Genomic DNA, 13,813 nt, shown 5'->3' with positions numbered 1-13,813 from the left:
ACAGGTCTACAGAGGCAGTACATCTCTGGGATGGTCTCAATGGTATTCTTGCCCAGAGAAAGGAGAATAACCAAGACGAACTCTGCAAATCCATTTTCTACTTCTTGACTTCAACTATGTCCAAATCCACCATATGGCTATATCTATGTTATTGACCCTCCTGTTTTATGGTCAACATCTATTCCAACTTCCATAATTGCTAATCTTTAAATTATAAACTTATTATTGCTAAACAACTTGTTAGATATTATTAAAATTCAGAGAAAATTATGTCAGGGTAAATAATCTCATGTGTAGGATATGGAAAGTGATTCAACAAAAATTCTATTAAATGCCTACAATGTACTGAGAATACAAAGTTGAAACTTGAGTCTTAGATATGGCCTGAAGTAATTACATTATGCATTGTAATGCCATGGTCAGTGGGTTGGCTGTACTGAGATGGAGTCTTTGAGCTACATAAGGCAGGGATTCTTAACCAGGAGGTCAACAACTTTTTAATTCTCTGATAACTGTATTTCAGCGTAATCAGGGATTCTATACTAGGAGTCCAAAAACTTTTTAATCCTCCAATAACTTTTTCAACATAATTGATTTCCTTTGCAATCCTATATATTTTATGCACTTAAAATATTATTCTGAGGAGTCCATAGATTTCACTGTACTTTCGAAGAGATTTATTGTGGGATCAACTTGGAAGATCTTTTTACATTTGTACCTACTATATAGGCCTATAGCAGACTAACTCTGGAAGTCTACAGGATGCTTGTTAGACTGTGGGTTGGTTTTGAAATTTCCAGGATTTTAGTACATAGAGCAGGGGTTGGCAATGTATGGTTCTCAAGCCATATCTAGCTCCACCTCCCAACCCACCAGTCTGGGCAGAGCCCCTAGGATGTGCCCCAGGGGGCCCTTCAGCCCCCGCCCCATATTCCAGCGCCTTCTGCCTCCATCCTCCTCCTTCTGCAGGCGTTTATGGCTCTCATGGCCAAAAAGGTTGCCGACCATTGCTCTAAGAGGATGACATTGCATTGAATATATCAGCCTCAATTTGAAACAGATATCTCTCAAATAGATGGTGGATGCTAGTAGTGGTGGTCATCATATCATAATCCCCCATCTCTCTCTATCCTTCTGTAATGTTTTCACCTAAAAAAATTAAAAGCTGATTATTCCTTCCATAGAGCATTAGTTTTGCATTTCTAGTAGATAATACCAGATGAATTATATAACTAGGTCCCAATTACTAGGAACACATTTCTCCTAAAGTGGTTACATTATTCAAATTCATACTTTTTTTTGTAAATTGGACTGGGACAAATAAGCATATCTTATGTAATTTTATTTTTGAAGAGTTCCATTTCAAATACTTTGAACTACTTTAGGAGATTGATTATTCATACTAATTGTGACCTAACTTTACTGCATTGGGTTTTGACTGTAGTAAATTCTCCTTAAGTCTAACTAGTCCAGAATAGTGAATCATCTCACCATTTACTACATTGCTTTTTCTATAACAGTATGATTCTGTATCCATTTGTTAACTAATTAACTTATATGGTTTGATTTGGTAAGTCACCACATCCATAGCTGGATTTGAGGAAATATTACTACCTATATACCTTCTAACTTGTTTAGGATTCTACAATCTAGATTTAGAAAGGATCTCAGGTTTTCCAGAACTTTCATCTCCCCTTCCTCCCTTCCTTCATTTTATAGATGGAAAAAGTGAGTGCCAGAGAAATGAAATGATTTGCTTAAAGTCTTACAAGATCCAAGATTTGAAACCAGATTCTCTATTTTTTAAATCCTTACCTTCTATTATCTGTTCTGGTGAACAGTTCTAAGGCACAAGAGCAGCAAGGGCTAGGCAGTTGGGGCTAAGTAATTTGCCCGTGGCCACAGAGCTAGGAAATGTCCAAGGCCAGATTAAAAACCCAGGTTTTCCTGATTCCACACGTGCCATGCCATTCTATCCACTATGCTACCTTGTAGCCTTGATTCTCTGCTTTTTTAATACAGTGCTTTCCCCAGAGCATTTTGTTTTATATGATTATTCTAACATTGATTAGAGAAGCATTCATGGCATAATGGGGTGGACAGACAACTTTGGAGTTAGGAAAACCAGGGTTCAAATCCTCTCTCTCACACATACTAGCTGGATGACCATAGTTACAGTTTTTAAACCTCTTAAGTAACAGATCCTGTTAGGAATAGGGAAGGGAAGGGAGTTTCTACATTGGCTTTTGGAATGAATGTCCCTATGCTAATGAATCTATGGGTATGAACCACCAAAGACTGTCTCTGATTTTTAATTTTCATTCACCTGTTGAACTTTTGAAAAGAATTCTCAAGTATTCCAAAGGACGGCTGTTTTCATGTTAGAAATGCTCTCCTAGAGTAATAAATGCTGGAGGGGATGTGGCAAAATTGGGACATTAATGCATTGCTGGTAGAGTTGTGAACTGATCCAACCATTCTGGATAGCAATTTGGAACTTTGCCCAAAGGACTTTAAAAGACTGCCTGCCCTTTAATCCAGCCATACCATTGCTTGGTTTATACCCCAAAGAGATCAAAGGGAAAAAGACATGTACAAAAATTCTTTGTGGTGGCAAAAAACTGGAAAAATGAGGGTATGCCCTTCAATTGGGTAATGGCTGAACAAATTGTGGTATATGCTGGTGATGGAATACTCTTGTGCTGAAAGGAATAATAAACTGGAGGAATTCCATGTGAACTGGAAAGACCTCCAGGAATTGATGCAGAGTGAAAGGAGCAGAGCCAGAAGAACAATGTACACAGAGACTGATATACTATGGTAAAATTGAAAGTAATGGACTTCTATACTAGCAGCAATGCAATGATCCGGGACAATTCTGAGGGACTTATGGAAAAGAATGCTGTCCACATTCAGAGAAAGAACTACAGGAATGGAAACACAGAAGAAAAACAACTGCTTGAACACATGGGTTGATGAAGACATGATTTGGGATGTAGACTCTAAACGAACACCCCAGTGCAGCTATCAATAATATGGAAATGGGTCTTGATCAAAGACACACGTTAAAACCAGTGGAAATGCACGTTGGCTATGGAGTGGGGGGAGGTTGGGAGTTTGGGGGGAATGGAGGGGAGAGTAAGAACATGAATCATGTAATCATGGAAAATTTTTCTAAAAAATAAAAATTCAAAGTCATGAAAAAAAAAAGAAATGTTCTCCTAATATGGGAGACCAAAGTACTGCCTGCCTGTTGATTGCTCAGCATTCCCTGAACAGACCAAATTTACTATAAGAGTGGTAGTTTAGTGGATAGAACATGGGGCCTGGAGTCAGGAAAACTCAAGGCTAAATCTTGTATTAGACACTTCCTGGGCAGATCCCTTAACCTCTTTATGTTTTAGTTTTCTCTGTAAAATGGGAGATCATAATAACACCTATGTTATTATTATTAGTGATACTATTCTAGCTAGACTTTTTTTTTTTTTTACAGATGATGATTGAGAAGCAAATAAAAGGCAGCAGGTACCACATCAATAACAGAATGTTGTTTTTCTGGCATTTAAAAATAATTTCTTTGTAGGAGGAAAGGAGTATTTTAGGGGTTTTTGTTTGTTTTGGGAAACAGTGAGGTATAATTTTGTTCAATGACTTCAGAACCCTGAAAGATTATTATTGCTATTTATGCCTACTAAATTGCTATTGGTTTTATATATATAATTTGAATTTTTGGAAACTTTAGCTGTGATGATAACTTTTGAAAAGGTATACTACTTCTACTGTGTTGAGTTGGCTTTGTTCAGAAATTAACATTAAAGTTTTTTCCCCAGTGATATCACACTGTATTAAATATGTAAGGTCTTATTTATGTGGATTTAATTACAGAAAGTAATCAAATATTTTCTAAATAATGAAAAAAACTGTGAGAACAAAATGAAGTAATATATAAAAAGAATTTGAAAGCGCTGTATAAATATCATCATCATCATCACCTTACTGGGCCTGCCACTTGTTAAAGGGCACTTTGTTTTATCTGAGCCTCCTGAGTGCTCTTGGTTAGAAGTCCCATATTAGGTCAATGTAAAAAGAAGCATTAAGGTGCCAGGTACTGTATATTCCATAGAATATTAAAACAAAAAAAATAGTCTCTAGTTAAGGAGCTTACTGGGGGAAACTAGCATTCCCTCTCCCTCTCCCTCATTCTAGCTCTGGCCCTGGAGGAGTTAAATATAATTGTTTTCACTTCCCTGCCCACAACTTTAATATTAAATGATTTCTAAGCTCAGTTTGGGGTGTTTCCTCTCCTCTCTGAGGAATTAAGCTTTCCAGTTATCTCCTAGAATCACAACAGGACTCCAAAGAACATAAAATCCACATATAGAATTTCTTCTTCCTATACTATCTTGCTCTTACCTTCCAAGTAGGATGTGGTCACTTGGGGAACTTAAAACTTAGTAAAGGATTCCAATTCTCTATTTACTTATTCTTTTTCCAGTTGTTCATCTCTTATTTTTTTCTTGTACTTGTTTCTTCCTTTCTGATGAATAGGTCATCCATCTTTAACCATTTCTTCCCAAACAGGGTCCTGGCAACTATTTTTAAATAAGCTGCCATAGCCCTCTGACCCTCAGTAGAAGAGAGGTGGATTTAACCTTTCACATGACAGAGGATAGGTTTTTGAACAGAAAAGGGTCTAAATGTATTTTACACAGTAGCATCCTTAGAGTTTTATCATCTGCCTTAGTCCTTTGTCCTAGAATGGTCCTTAGGATTCATTTTTACAAATGTATAGGACTTAGTAGATGCTAAAGCACTGTGCTCACACTTCCTTGAGAGGCAGGTGTTATAATCAGTAATAGTTATACTCCAGAATTGTTCATAGATCTTAATTAAGAGAGGGCCATCACCCAAGTCATTTGTAAAGACACTCAATGGTTTAACGCAGTGGGAACTATGTAGAGGTATTCCAGAATCCACAGAGGATATTAGAAAATCTTTCTTTTGGTCTCTTTTTTTCCAAAGTCTTTGATTCCTCCTCATTTTTTTTTTTACCTTAAAGCCTTACTTTCTGTCTGATGATCAATTCTAAGACATAATAGCAGCAAGGGCTAGGCAATTGGGGTTTTAAGTGGCTTGCCCAGCTAGGAAGTGTCCAATGCCAGATTTGAAGACGAGACTTCCCATTTCCAGGTCTGAGGTTCTCTCCATTGTACTACTTAGCTACTCCCTCCTCATGCTTCTTATAGAAGATTTTCATTTTACAAACAAGTGGTTGTTCAAAGATTGGCTCATGTATTTTGCCACTGCCTTTTAGCTCTCTCCATTTGACTTCTTGGTATTGTTCTCTATTAGGTGGGAGCTTGCAAGCTGTTGTGTCTGAAAATGAGAGACTTGGTCGTTTCTTCGAAGAGCCGGAACTCAAGAATATGCTCCTGCAAATCTCCCTGGGACTGAAGTATATCCATCAATCAGGCCTAGTGCACCTGGACATCAAGCCCAGTCAGTATATCCCTGCTTTCTTCCCCTTGCTGTTACTTTTGTGACCTTCCAAATCATCTATTGTCAGAATTTGTGGATGTAGTAAAACAAATATTCTTGTTTACTGGTATAGCATGAGATAAGAATTGTTCCTTCTCCTACAGTGGGGCTGGGGCCAGGGTGGGGGTGGGAGGTGGGGTGGGGAAGGAATGAGTTAAAGTGAGGAAAAAAGGAAAACTACATCCACCTTTCATTTGTGATAATTAGATTAAATCTACACTGCCCATCTTTAGATTTAATCACCAAAGGTGAAAACATCTCCATTTTTGGGAGGTCTATAACCCACGTGTGCTATAGTGGGTGACAAATCGGAATCTACTGACTGCCCCCTTGGCAGTCCTAAGAGAAGCATCTGTTGTGATTGGACACACGAACTAGGAGGGAGGCACAGGAAGTGACCCCTTTAAAAAGAGAGAGTTGAGTGAGTCAGAAGGTCTTCTGGAGAAGGAGCTCTTCTGGTTCGTGGAGGAGTGCTGGCTGGGACCCTGAGACCTTGGTGAGACTGTTCTTAAATCTTCCTTTGGAATTCCATGTGGTGAGTTTAAAGACTGACTCTTCCTGAACTTCTCTTAAGGAAATTCCCTTTAATAGAGACTCTGTGACTGAAGCTTTTGCTTCATTTGCCTCTGGCCCTCTGACTCTTGGTTTGGGTTAATTAGTTCTACCTGGATTAATTAGGGGATTGTAGCAATTTACCTACTGTGTTAGACTCTTCTTTCCTTTTTTCTTCTTCCTCTTCTAAATTGTAAATAAATTTCCATAAAAGTCAATTTTGACTTGAGGTTATTCTTTAATTGGGGATTTTCCCTCTGGTGACCAATCTTTAATATATTTGACCCCAAAACCCCGCTTTTCCCCAATATACATTTGAGAAGAGAAAAGGGAAAGAAGGTCCTACTACCATTATTAGTGAAAATCTATCTGCATATTGGGTGGGTTTGTATATCTATTTTCACACTATTCCTGTAGCTTTCTGAATCATGTAGTAGCTAGGATAAAAATATAGTAGTGTTCTTTTAAGAGCAAGAATTAACTGAGTAGTCAAATGTTAATAACTAGAATATCAGAAGCTGGCTGAATATTTTCTTGCTTTTCAGGACAAGGGGAAAGAATGATAGTGTAATTTACAAGTGACTTTATTTCTTTGAGCCTCACTTTCTTTTTCTGTTAAAGTGGGAATATTGGTTGTTTCAGCCTCCAAATGATGTTAGGATCAAATGAGATAATATTTATTTATCTATAAAATATTTTGTGAACTTAAAGGATTATATGAAACTAGCTGTTCTTTAAAAAATAGTATGTATTTTATATTGATATAATCATAACTTTTGGGGGGAGTGTTAATGAGCACTAAATGAATGACTAAAGCAATTATTTAGTGTTTACTCTATGCACAGTACTGTTTTAAATGCTGGTGGAGATACACATAGAAAAGCTCTCAAGGAGTGATAATTGCTATTCTTATGAGTGTTCTCTTCTTCTTCTTTTTTTTTTAAAACCATGACCTTCAGTCTTGGAATAAATACCATGTACCGGTTCCAAGGCAGAAGAGCAGTAATGACAGGTTAAGTGGTTTGCCCAGGATACTTGGAAGTATCTGAGGCTAGATTTGAACTTGGAACCCTGAATTTTTGTTAGCCCATCTCTAGGTGTATTCATTTATTCTTATTAGTTTAGCAACTGAAAATGCTGGTCTAACAAAAACTGAGTCCTCCATGAGAAGCTGATAACATCTTTTGGTCATAGTCCATAATCCATATCCAATTTATTTGGATTGTATCATGTTAAAAAGAATAACTTCAGAGGAAATTTCAATGAAGGGGCAATAGTCTTTGTTGTAAAGACAAAAGGGAAGGTAATTTGAAGAGGGAAAAGAGTCCCAGTGAAATGTGATCATGGAGCTAAAAAAATTTCAGAAGCCTTTATTCAAAATAAAATATTTTCCAAATTTTTTTCTCCTCTGAGAAGAGCCATTAATTCTTTTTTTTTTTTTTAAAACCCTTCTGTGTATTGGCTCCTACATGGAAGAGTGGTAAGGGTGGGCAATAGGGGTCAAGTGACTTGCCCAGGGTCACACAGCTGGGAAGTGTCTGAGGCCAGATTTGAACATAGAACCTCCCGTCTCTAGGCCTGGCTCTCAATCCACTGAGCTACCCAGCTGCTCCACCATTAACTCTTTAATAAATCCAACTATACAGGTAACATCTTCATCTGTAGAAAAGACAAGGATGATGCCCCATGTATCCCAGAAGAAGGGGAAAATGAAGATGACTGGTTCTTTTCTGCTAATGTGATATATAAAATTGGTGAGGACAGCTTTATATACATTTGATTGTGATCTGATGAAATCTGTACTGATAATTCCTTTCCTGTTGTACCTCTTTCTAGGAGAGACCTCTAAAGTAATTCTTTAATTCTTTCTCTTAGGTGATCTGGGCCTTGTGACTTCAATCCAGAACCCCCAAGTAGAGGAGGGAGATAGTCGCTTCTTGGCCAATGAAATTTTACAAGAGGTACCCCTCCCTGTAAATCAGGAACGTAGTTGTGGATGATATATACTGAGGGAAGATGAACCTGCTGCCATTCAGAATGCAGGAAATGTAAAAGTATTCCTATGATATTGTAGAATCTCTTTTCCTATTCCAGATGTAGGAGTCTACAATAGATATTCTCCTAGATGAGTGGTTCTCAAAGTAATCGTTCAGGGACTCCTGGGTTTTCCTGAGACTTGTTTCAAGTTGTCTGAGGTCAAAACTATTTTCATAAAAATGTGGCATTTTAACTTCTAGTATGGTAAATATTGACAGATATAACCCACATGAGAAAAAACTTTTTTGGGTTCTCAATTTTTAAGAGTGTACAAAGGTTCTAAGACCAGGAAGTTTGAGAATCACTACTCTAGATGAATCCCTTGTTCATTATGGAATAGTACAGTTTGTGTATTTATTATTGAGAACCTGCTATATACTAAGTGATACAAAGAAAAAGGTTAAAAATATAGTTCTAGCCCTCAAGGACTTTACATGCTTTTAAAGAAAGTCCCATACTGCTCTGAGATAAAATATCCAAAAGTCAGATGAATGGAGATCTTCTTGCCAAGCTCCTGTTTGTAAAGCCCCATGTCCCCAGTACTTCTGGTAGTGCTGATTGCTCCTTGTAACTGTAATGGCTTTTAGAATCTTCCCTCTGAAGATATCTGTCAGGAAATATAGTGTAAGAGGTGGCTAGGTGACTCAATGGATAGAGAACCAGCCTTGGAGATAGGAGGGTCCTGGGTTCAAATTTGACCTCAGACACTTCCTAGCTGTGGCATGGAATAAATTGCTTATTCCCAATTGCCTAGTTCTTCTCTTCTGCCTTGAAACTGATTCTTAGTATTGATTCTAAGACAGAAGGTAAGTATTAAATATAAATATAAACACATATGTATAATAACTTGGTATCCCTTTGTGGCTTTGATGAGAGAAGGGAAAGAATTCTTTTTCTCAGTATCACCTATCCTCTTTTTTTCTTTAAAAAAAATATCCTTCTCTCTGAGCATATCATCTTTCAGGTTCCTCAAAATCTACAAGTGCCCATAAATTGAGTGAAAAAATTTTTCTTAGTTTTTTTCTTCCCTTCAGGAACAAAGCAACTAGCTTAAGAGTACAAAATGTATATATTTGTCCTTGTGTCCTTGAAAGAAAAACTATTTCTCCCAGAGACTGCCCAGGTTCACTAGCAGACTTTTTGCTTAACCTTTTTTTTTTTTTTTAAGGATTATAAACACCTTCCCAAAGCTGACGTGTTTGCCCTTGGATTGACAATTGCTGTGGCAGCAGGGGCAAAGTCATTACCCCGCAATGATGAACCTTGGCATCATATCCGTCAGGGGAATCTTCCAGATCTCCCGCAGGAACTCTCTGAAGACTTTTACAAGTTACTTAAGGTGGTAGCTCTTATAACATTAGGGTGGCATTTCAGAGTTGGGGTAGAGGTTGGGTGAGAAGAATGGAGCAAATTGGTGGATTTAGGCTGAAAGGAAGAAAAAAAATTAAGAGGATGATCTAGAGAGCAGCAAACAGGGCAGGGGAAGGCATCAAGGTAGAATCAGGATCAAGTCACAGATTTGAACTTGAAGTGTGTTAAAAGAGTGGTTAAGGGGCAGCTGGGTAGCTCAGTGGATTGAGAGCCAGGCCTAGAGATGGGAGGTCCTAGGTTCAAATCCGGCCTCAGACACTTCCCAGCTGTGTGACCCTGGGCAAGTCACTTGACCCCCATTGCCTACCCTTACCACTCCTCCACCTATAAGTCAATACACAGAAGTTAAGGGTTTAAAAAAACAAAAAAAAAAACCAAAAAAAAAAAAACCAAAAAAAAAAGAGTGGTTAAAAGTTGCTATTTTACTGTCTGGTCCCTTTATAATTTTTATAACATTTTATCTTTTATGCTTTTTGAAAAATTGTATGTTTAATTAAAGTATTTGTGTGCTACTTATGCTTAGTATTATGCTATGGTTAGATGGTAGGCAGAGGGATGCATTGAGCAAAAGATGAAATGATTGAGGAAACAAAAGTTTGAGCTTCAGAGCATATTGATTTATTAAAAAATGCATGCTAATTGCCAAAAAATTGGATATAGTTCATGTCCTTTCTTCAATTTAGTGCTAGGCTCCAAATACAGGGGAAGGTAGACTTTCATACATTAAAAACAATCAAATAGGACCAATTAATTAAATGGAAGCAATAAAACTTTAGTTAATCTGATTTCTAACTGGATGAAAGATTAGGGACTTTCCAAATTAAGAGGTGGAAAGTGAACAGGTATAATTCCTTGAATTCTGGAAATTCAGGAAAGGAGGTATCCCACTCCTCCTCAAATATCTGTAAACAATAAAAAAAAACATGGAAACAACTGACTGAGCCATACAAGGCAGGGCTAGTTTTCAAGTAAAACATATGAGTTGCTTGAGCTGTACAATTATGAAAAAACTTCTTTCATCAGTCTTGGGATCTGACTATGTTTTTGGTCAACATAACCTAGGTCTGTGTTGGTGAAACTGGCATGAGTGCCGGGGTGGCACGGAAAGGGCTGCTCTGTTCCCCCTCTCCACCAAACCTAAGCACATTTTTGCATGACCTGTCCTTCTGTCTAGCAGCCCAATGGGAGCACTTCCTCCTTCTGTTGTCTGGGATAATGGGGAGAGGTGTCTCACAGGCAGCTTGAAGTTGTAATTCTGGCACATGATCTTGAAAACGTTCACCAATGATGACTTAGGTCCTTGGTTTAAGGGTCTCTAAACAACAGGTACAGGTAGTCCAGTTTTCCTACCCATGCAGGGCTAGGTCCAAACAATGCAATAAGATTTTCCCCTTTTCTGACAAGTGAGCAAACTTTTCTCATAAGACAGAATTTGGATTAGGTCCATAATTAAATAGAAAGGGAATTGAGCTAGCTCCAAAATTGACTAACAAGATGGAGTCAGTGTGGTTCACTCAATTGCATCAATTAATCACATGTCCTAATCCTCTCAATTCTTCTTGGGGGTGGGGAGGGAGAGGAAAATACAAAAAAAGTCTACAGTTCCCTTCTTCAATGAGCTTCCTTTTCCCTACTCCTTTATAAATTAAATTCGTTTTTATGTCTACACTTTATATTCCCTCTTCTTCCCTGTTTCAGAAAACCATTCCAGGTAGGGAAATTATTTCAGCATTTCCAGGACGGGAGAAAATTATGACTAAAGGTAAAGATACATAGAAATAATTTAAAACAATGCAGCTACTACTAATTAGTAGCTGGTGCCAATGATTAGTATCCATCAGCAAGCATTTATTATGTGTCAGGCACTGAGAATTCAAATTTTAAAAGGAGACAGCTCTTGTATTCTAGGAACTTAGATCCTAATAGGACATATCCTATTATATATTGTACATATCCTGCACATGTAGTGACATGGTATGGCAAAAAAAGTTAAAACTAGAAGACTGGGGCTATGTGGTTGAAAACCTCAAATGTCAAGTTAGACGGTGGTAATTAGGTACATTAAATTATGGGTTAGAAATTGTAGATTTCTCATATTTACCTGTCTGTGTATAATTTCCCAAATGTTTTCCCTCTATCCCCATCTTTCAAATGGGGATGATAATAATAGTACCTACCCCACAGTAAAGACTAAATATAATACATATGAGTATGTATTGTGATTTTTAAATCTTAAATTACTTTATTAACACTAGTTATTTTAATTATTTTTTCTCTTTATAACAGGGTCCTTTCATAGGTAATAAGTGGTTTTCCTTTGGTAGGAACATAGATTTTTAGAACAGGAAGAGATCTTAAGTGGAATCTAGATAGAAAATGGATTAAGAAGGGAGAAGCAAGAGATAAAGAAATCAGGGAAACTATTGTTATAATTCAGGCATGAAGTAGGCAAAAAATAGAACTAGGGTGGTTTTTGTAAAAATGAAAAGGAAATTGATGGATGCCAAAGATTTTTTTTAAATCCTTAACTTCTGTGTATTGGCTCCTTGGTGGAAGAGTGGTAAGGGTGGGCAATGGAGGGGTCAAGTGTCTTGCCCAGGGTCACACAGCTGGGAAGTGTCTGAGGCTGGATTTGAACCTAGGACCTCCCATTTCTAGGCCTGACTCTCAATCCACTGAGCTACCCAGCTGCCCCCTATGCCAAAGATTTTTTAAGAGACAAATGTAGGATTTAAGTGAAAGTTAAGGATAAAGGAAAGCATTAAATGTTCCCTACTCCTTAGACTACAGGGACAGTATAGTATCTTCATAAAAAAGAAAAAGAGAGAGAGAGACATTTAAAGAAGCATTTTTGTGCACGGTAAAGGGAGATTTCAGTTTAGGGCTATTGAGATTGTGATGATTGGCCATCTAATTAGTAATATTTTAAGTGGTACATGTGGTATATAGGCTTTGGAGTCATCCACACAGGGGCAATACTGGAAGCTATGAGACTGGACAAACTTAGATACAGAAGTCGATGACTACTCCTTTGGAAATGGTCCCAGTTATGAACAAGAGGAGGAATCTCTAGAAGGGGCTTCTAAGGAGGACCTGTCAAACAATAAGTGGAACTGAATGTGAAGAGAAGGGAGCAGCACAAGGAAGACTAGATGGCCAACAATATCAAGGGTCACAAAAAGGAGATCCATAGAGAAATACCAGAGCTGTCTTGAACTGACTCAAGAGAGCCGACTGTTAAATTTTCAGTGTGAACATTTATATCTTGGAAGCTGGCAAGGGGGACTTTCTTTATTTTTCTGTTGCCTAGACTTAAATTGATGGAAAAGATGTTAATAATGCATTTGAAAGTTAAAAGTGTTGTATGTACATATTTCCTTCCAGGGAACTGATTGCTAAACATTTATCAGCACACTATTGCACAAGGGGGTCAAGAAGTTTTAAAATCTTAGAAAAGAACCACATTTAAGACAATAACACTTTATTTTCCTTCATAGTGTATGATCCATCCTAAACCAGAAGAGAGACCTACGGCAGCATCTTTAACTAGGAACACAATCCTCAGACCTTCTTTGAGTATGACTGCAAAGCTTCAGAAGGAACTGGTTAGAGAAAAGTTCAAGACAGCTGAGTTAGAGAGGTGGGTTCTGAATACTGGAGCTAATAACCTAGTCAAGGAGCACTCATGTTATAGTTTAGAACCATATTTACAATTGCCATTAGCCAAAAGATCCCTATGACTTCAGTTTATTCTATGGAATTTCATACCAGAACAATCTAATATTAGAGGAAACCAGTCTTAAAGAACTTTGTTTTACCTGAAAGAGCCTCATGTGGTTGATACTTGGACTTGTCTTTTGAGTACACTCGTGCCTTAGCCATAAAATGGGGAAATAGAATAGCTGCCTGCTCTTACAAAGGTGGTTTTTGGATGAGTTTTTTGGTGTTTCGGCTAGTTCATTTTTGGCTAATTATGTTTGCAGTTTGCCACACAGTTAATCTCAACCATAACACTGTCTATGAAAACAATAAAATGAGGGGAGGCATCAGTAGTTTCCTCTGATGCTGTTTTAATGTTAATTGGCTGGATCGAAGAAAACAAACTTTTTTCTTTTCCTCTCTCTCCCCCTTTCTTTCTCCCCCCTCTCTTTCTCTTTCTTTCCTTTCTTTTCTTCTTTTCCTTCCTTCCTTCCTTCCTTCCTTCCTTCTTCCTTTCTTTCTTTCTTTTTTTTTTTTAGGGAACTAAAAGAAGTTCAACGTGCTCAGAGCCTTCTAGAAGATACCAGCCAAAGCTCTCCTGGATCCCTAGGGGTCA

General features: G+C 37.7%; 1 protein-coding gene across 1 annotated transcript in view; it reads left to right on the top strand.

The window, feature by feature from the left end:
• The window catches only part of WEE2 (WEE2 oocyte meiosis inhibiting kinase), a 66,586-nt gene that overhangs the window by 29,230 nt on the left and 23,543 nt on the right, over positions 1–13,813 (top strand). The window contains exons 7-12 of the mRNA XM_044679006.1: positions 5,353–5,499; positions 7,737–7,844; positions 7,966–8,051; positions 9,296–9,466; positions 12,996–13,138; positions 13,737–13,809. Of these exons, the coding sequence (XP_044534941.1) occupies positions 5,353–5,499; positions 7,737–7,844; positions 7,966–8,051; positions 9,296–9,466; positions 12,996–13,138; positions 13,737–13,809 (728 nt within the window). The remainder of the gene's footprint in view (positions 1–5,352; positions 5,500–7,736; positions 7,845–7,965; positions 8,052–9,295; positions 9,467–12,995; positions 13,139–13,736; positions 13,810–13,813) is intronic.

The sequence above is a fragment of the Gracilinanus agilis genome, chromosome 5 (assembly GCF_016433145.1).
Source record: "Gracilinanus agilis isolate LMUSP501 chromosome 5, AgileGrace, whole genome shotgun sequence".
Taxonomy (NCBI): Eukaryota; Metazoa; Chordata; class Mammalia; order Didelphimorphia; family Didelphidae; genus Gracilinanus; species Gracilinanus agilis.
Note: the sequence above shows the minus strand (reverse complement) of the source record. Positions and strands in the feature narration are given on the sequence as shown.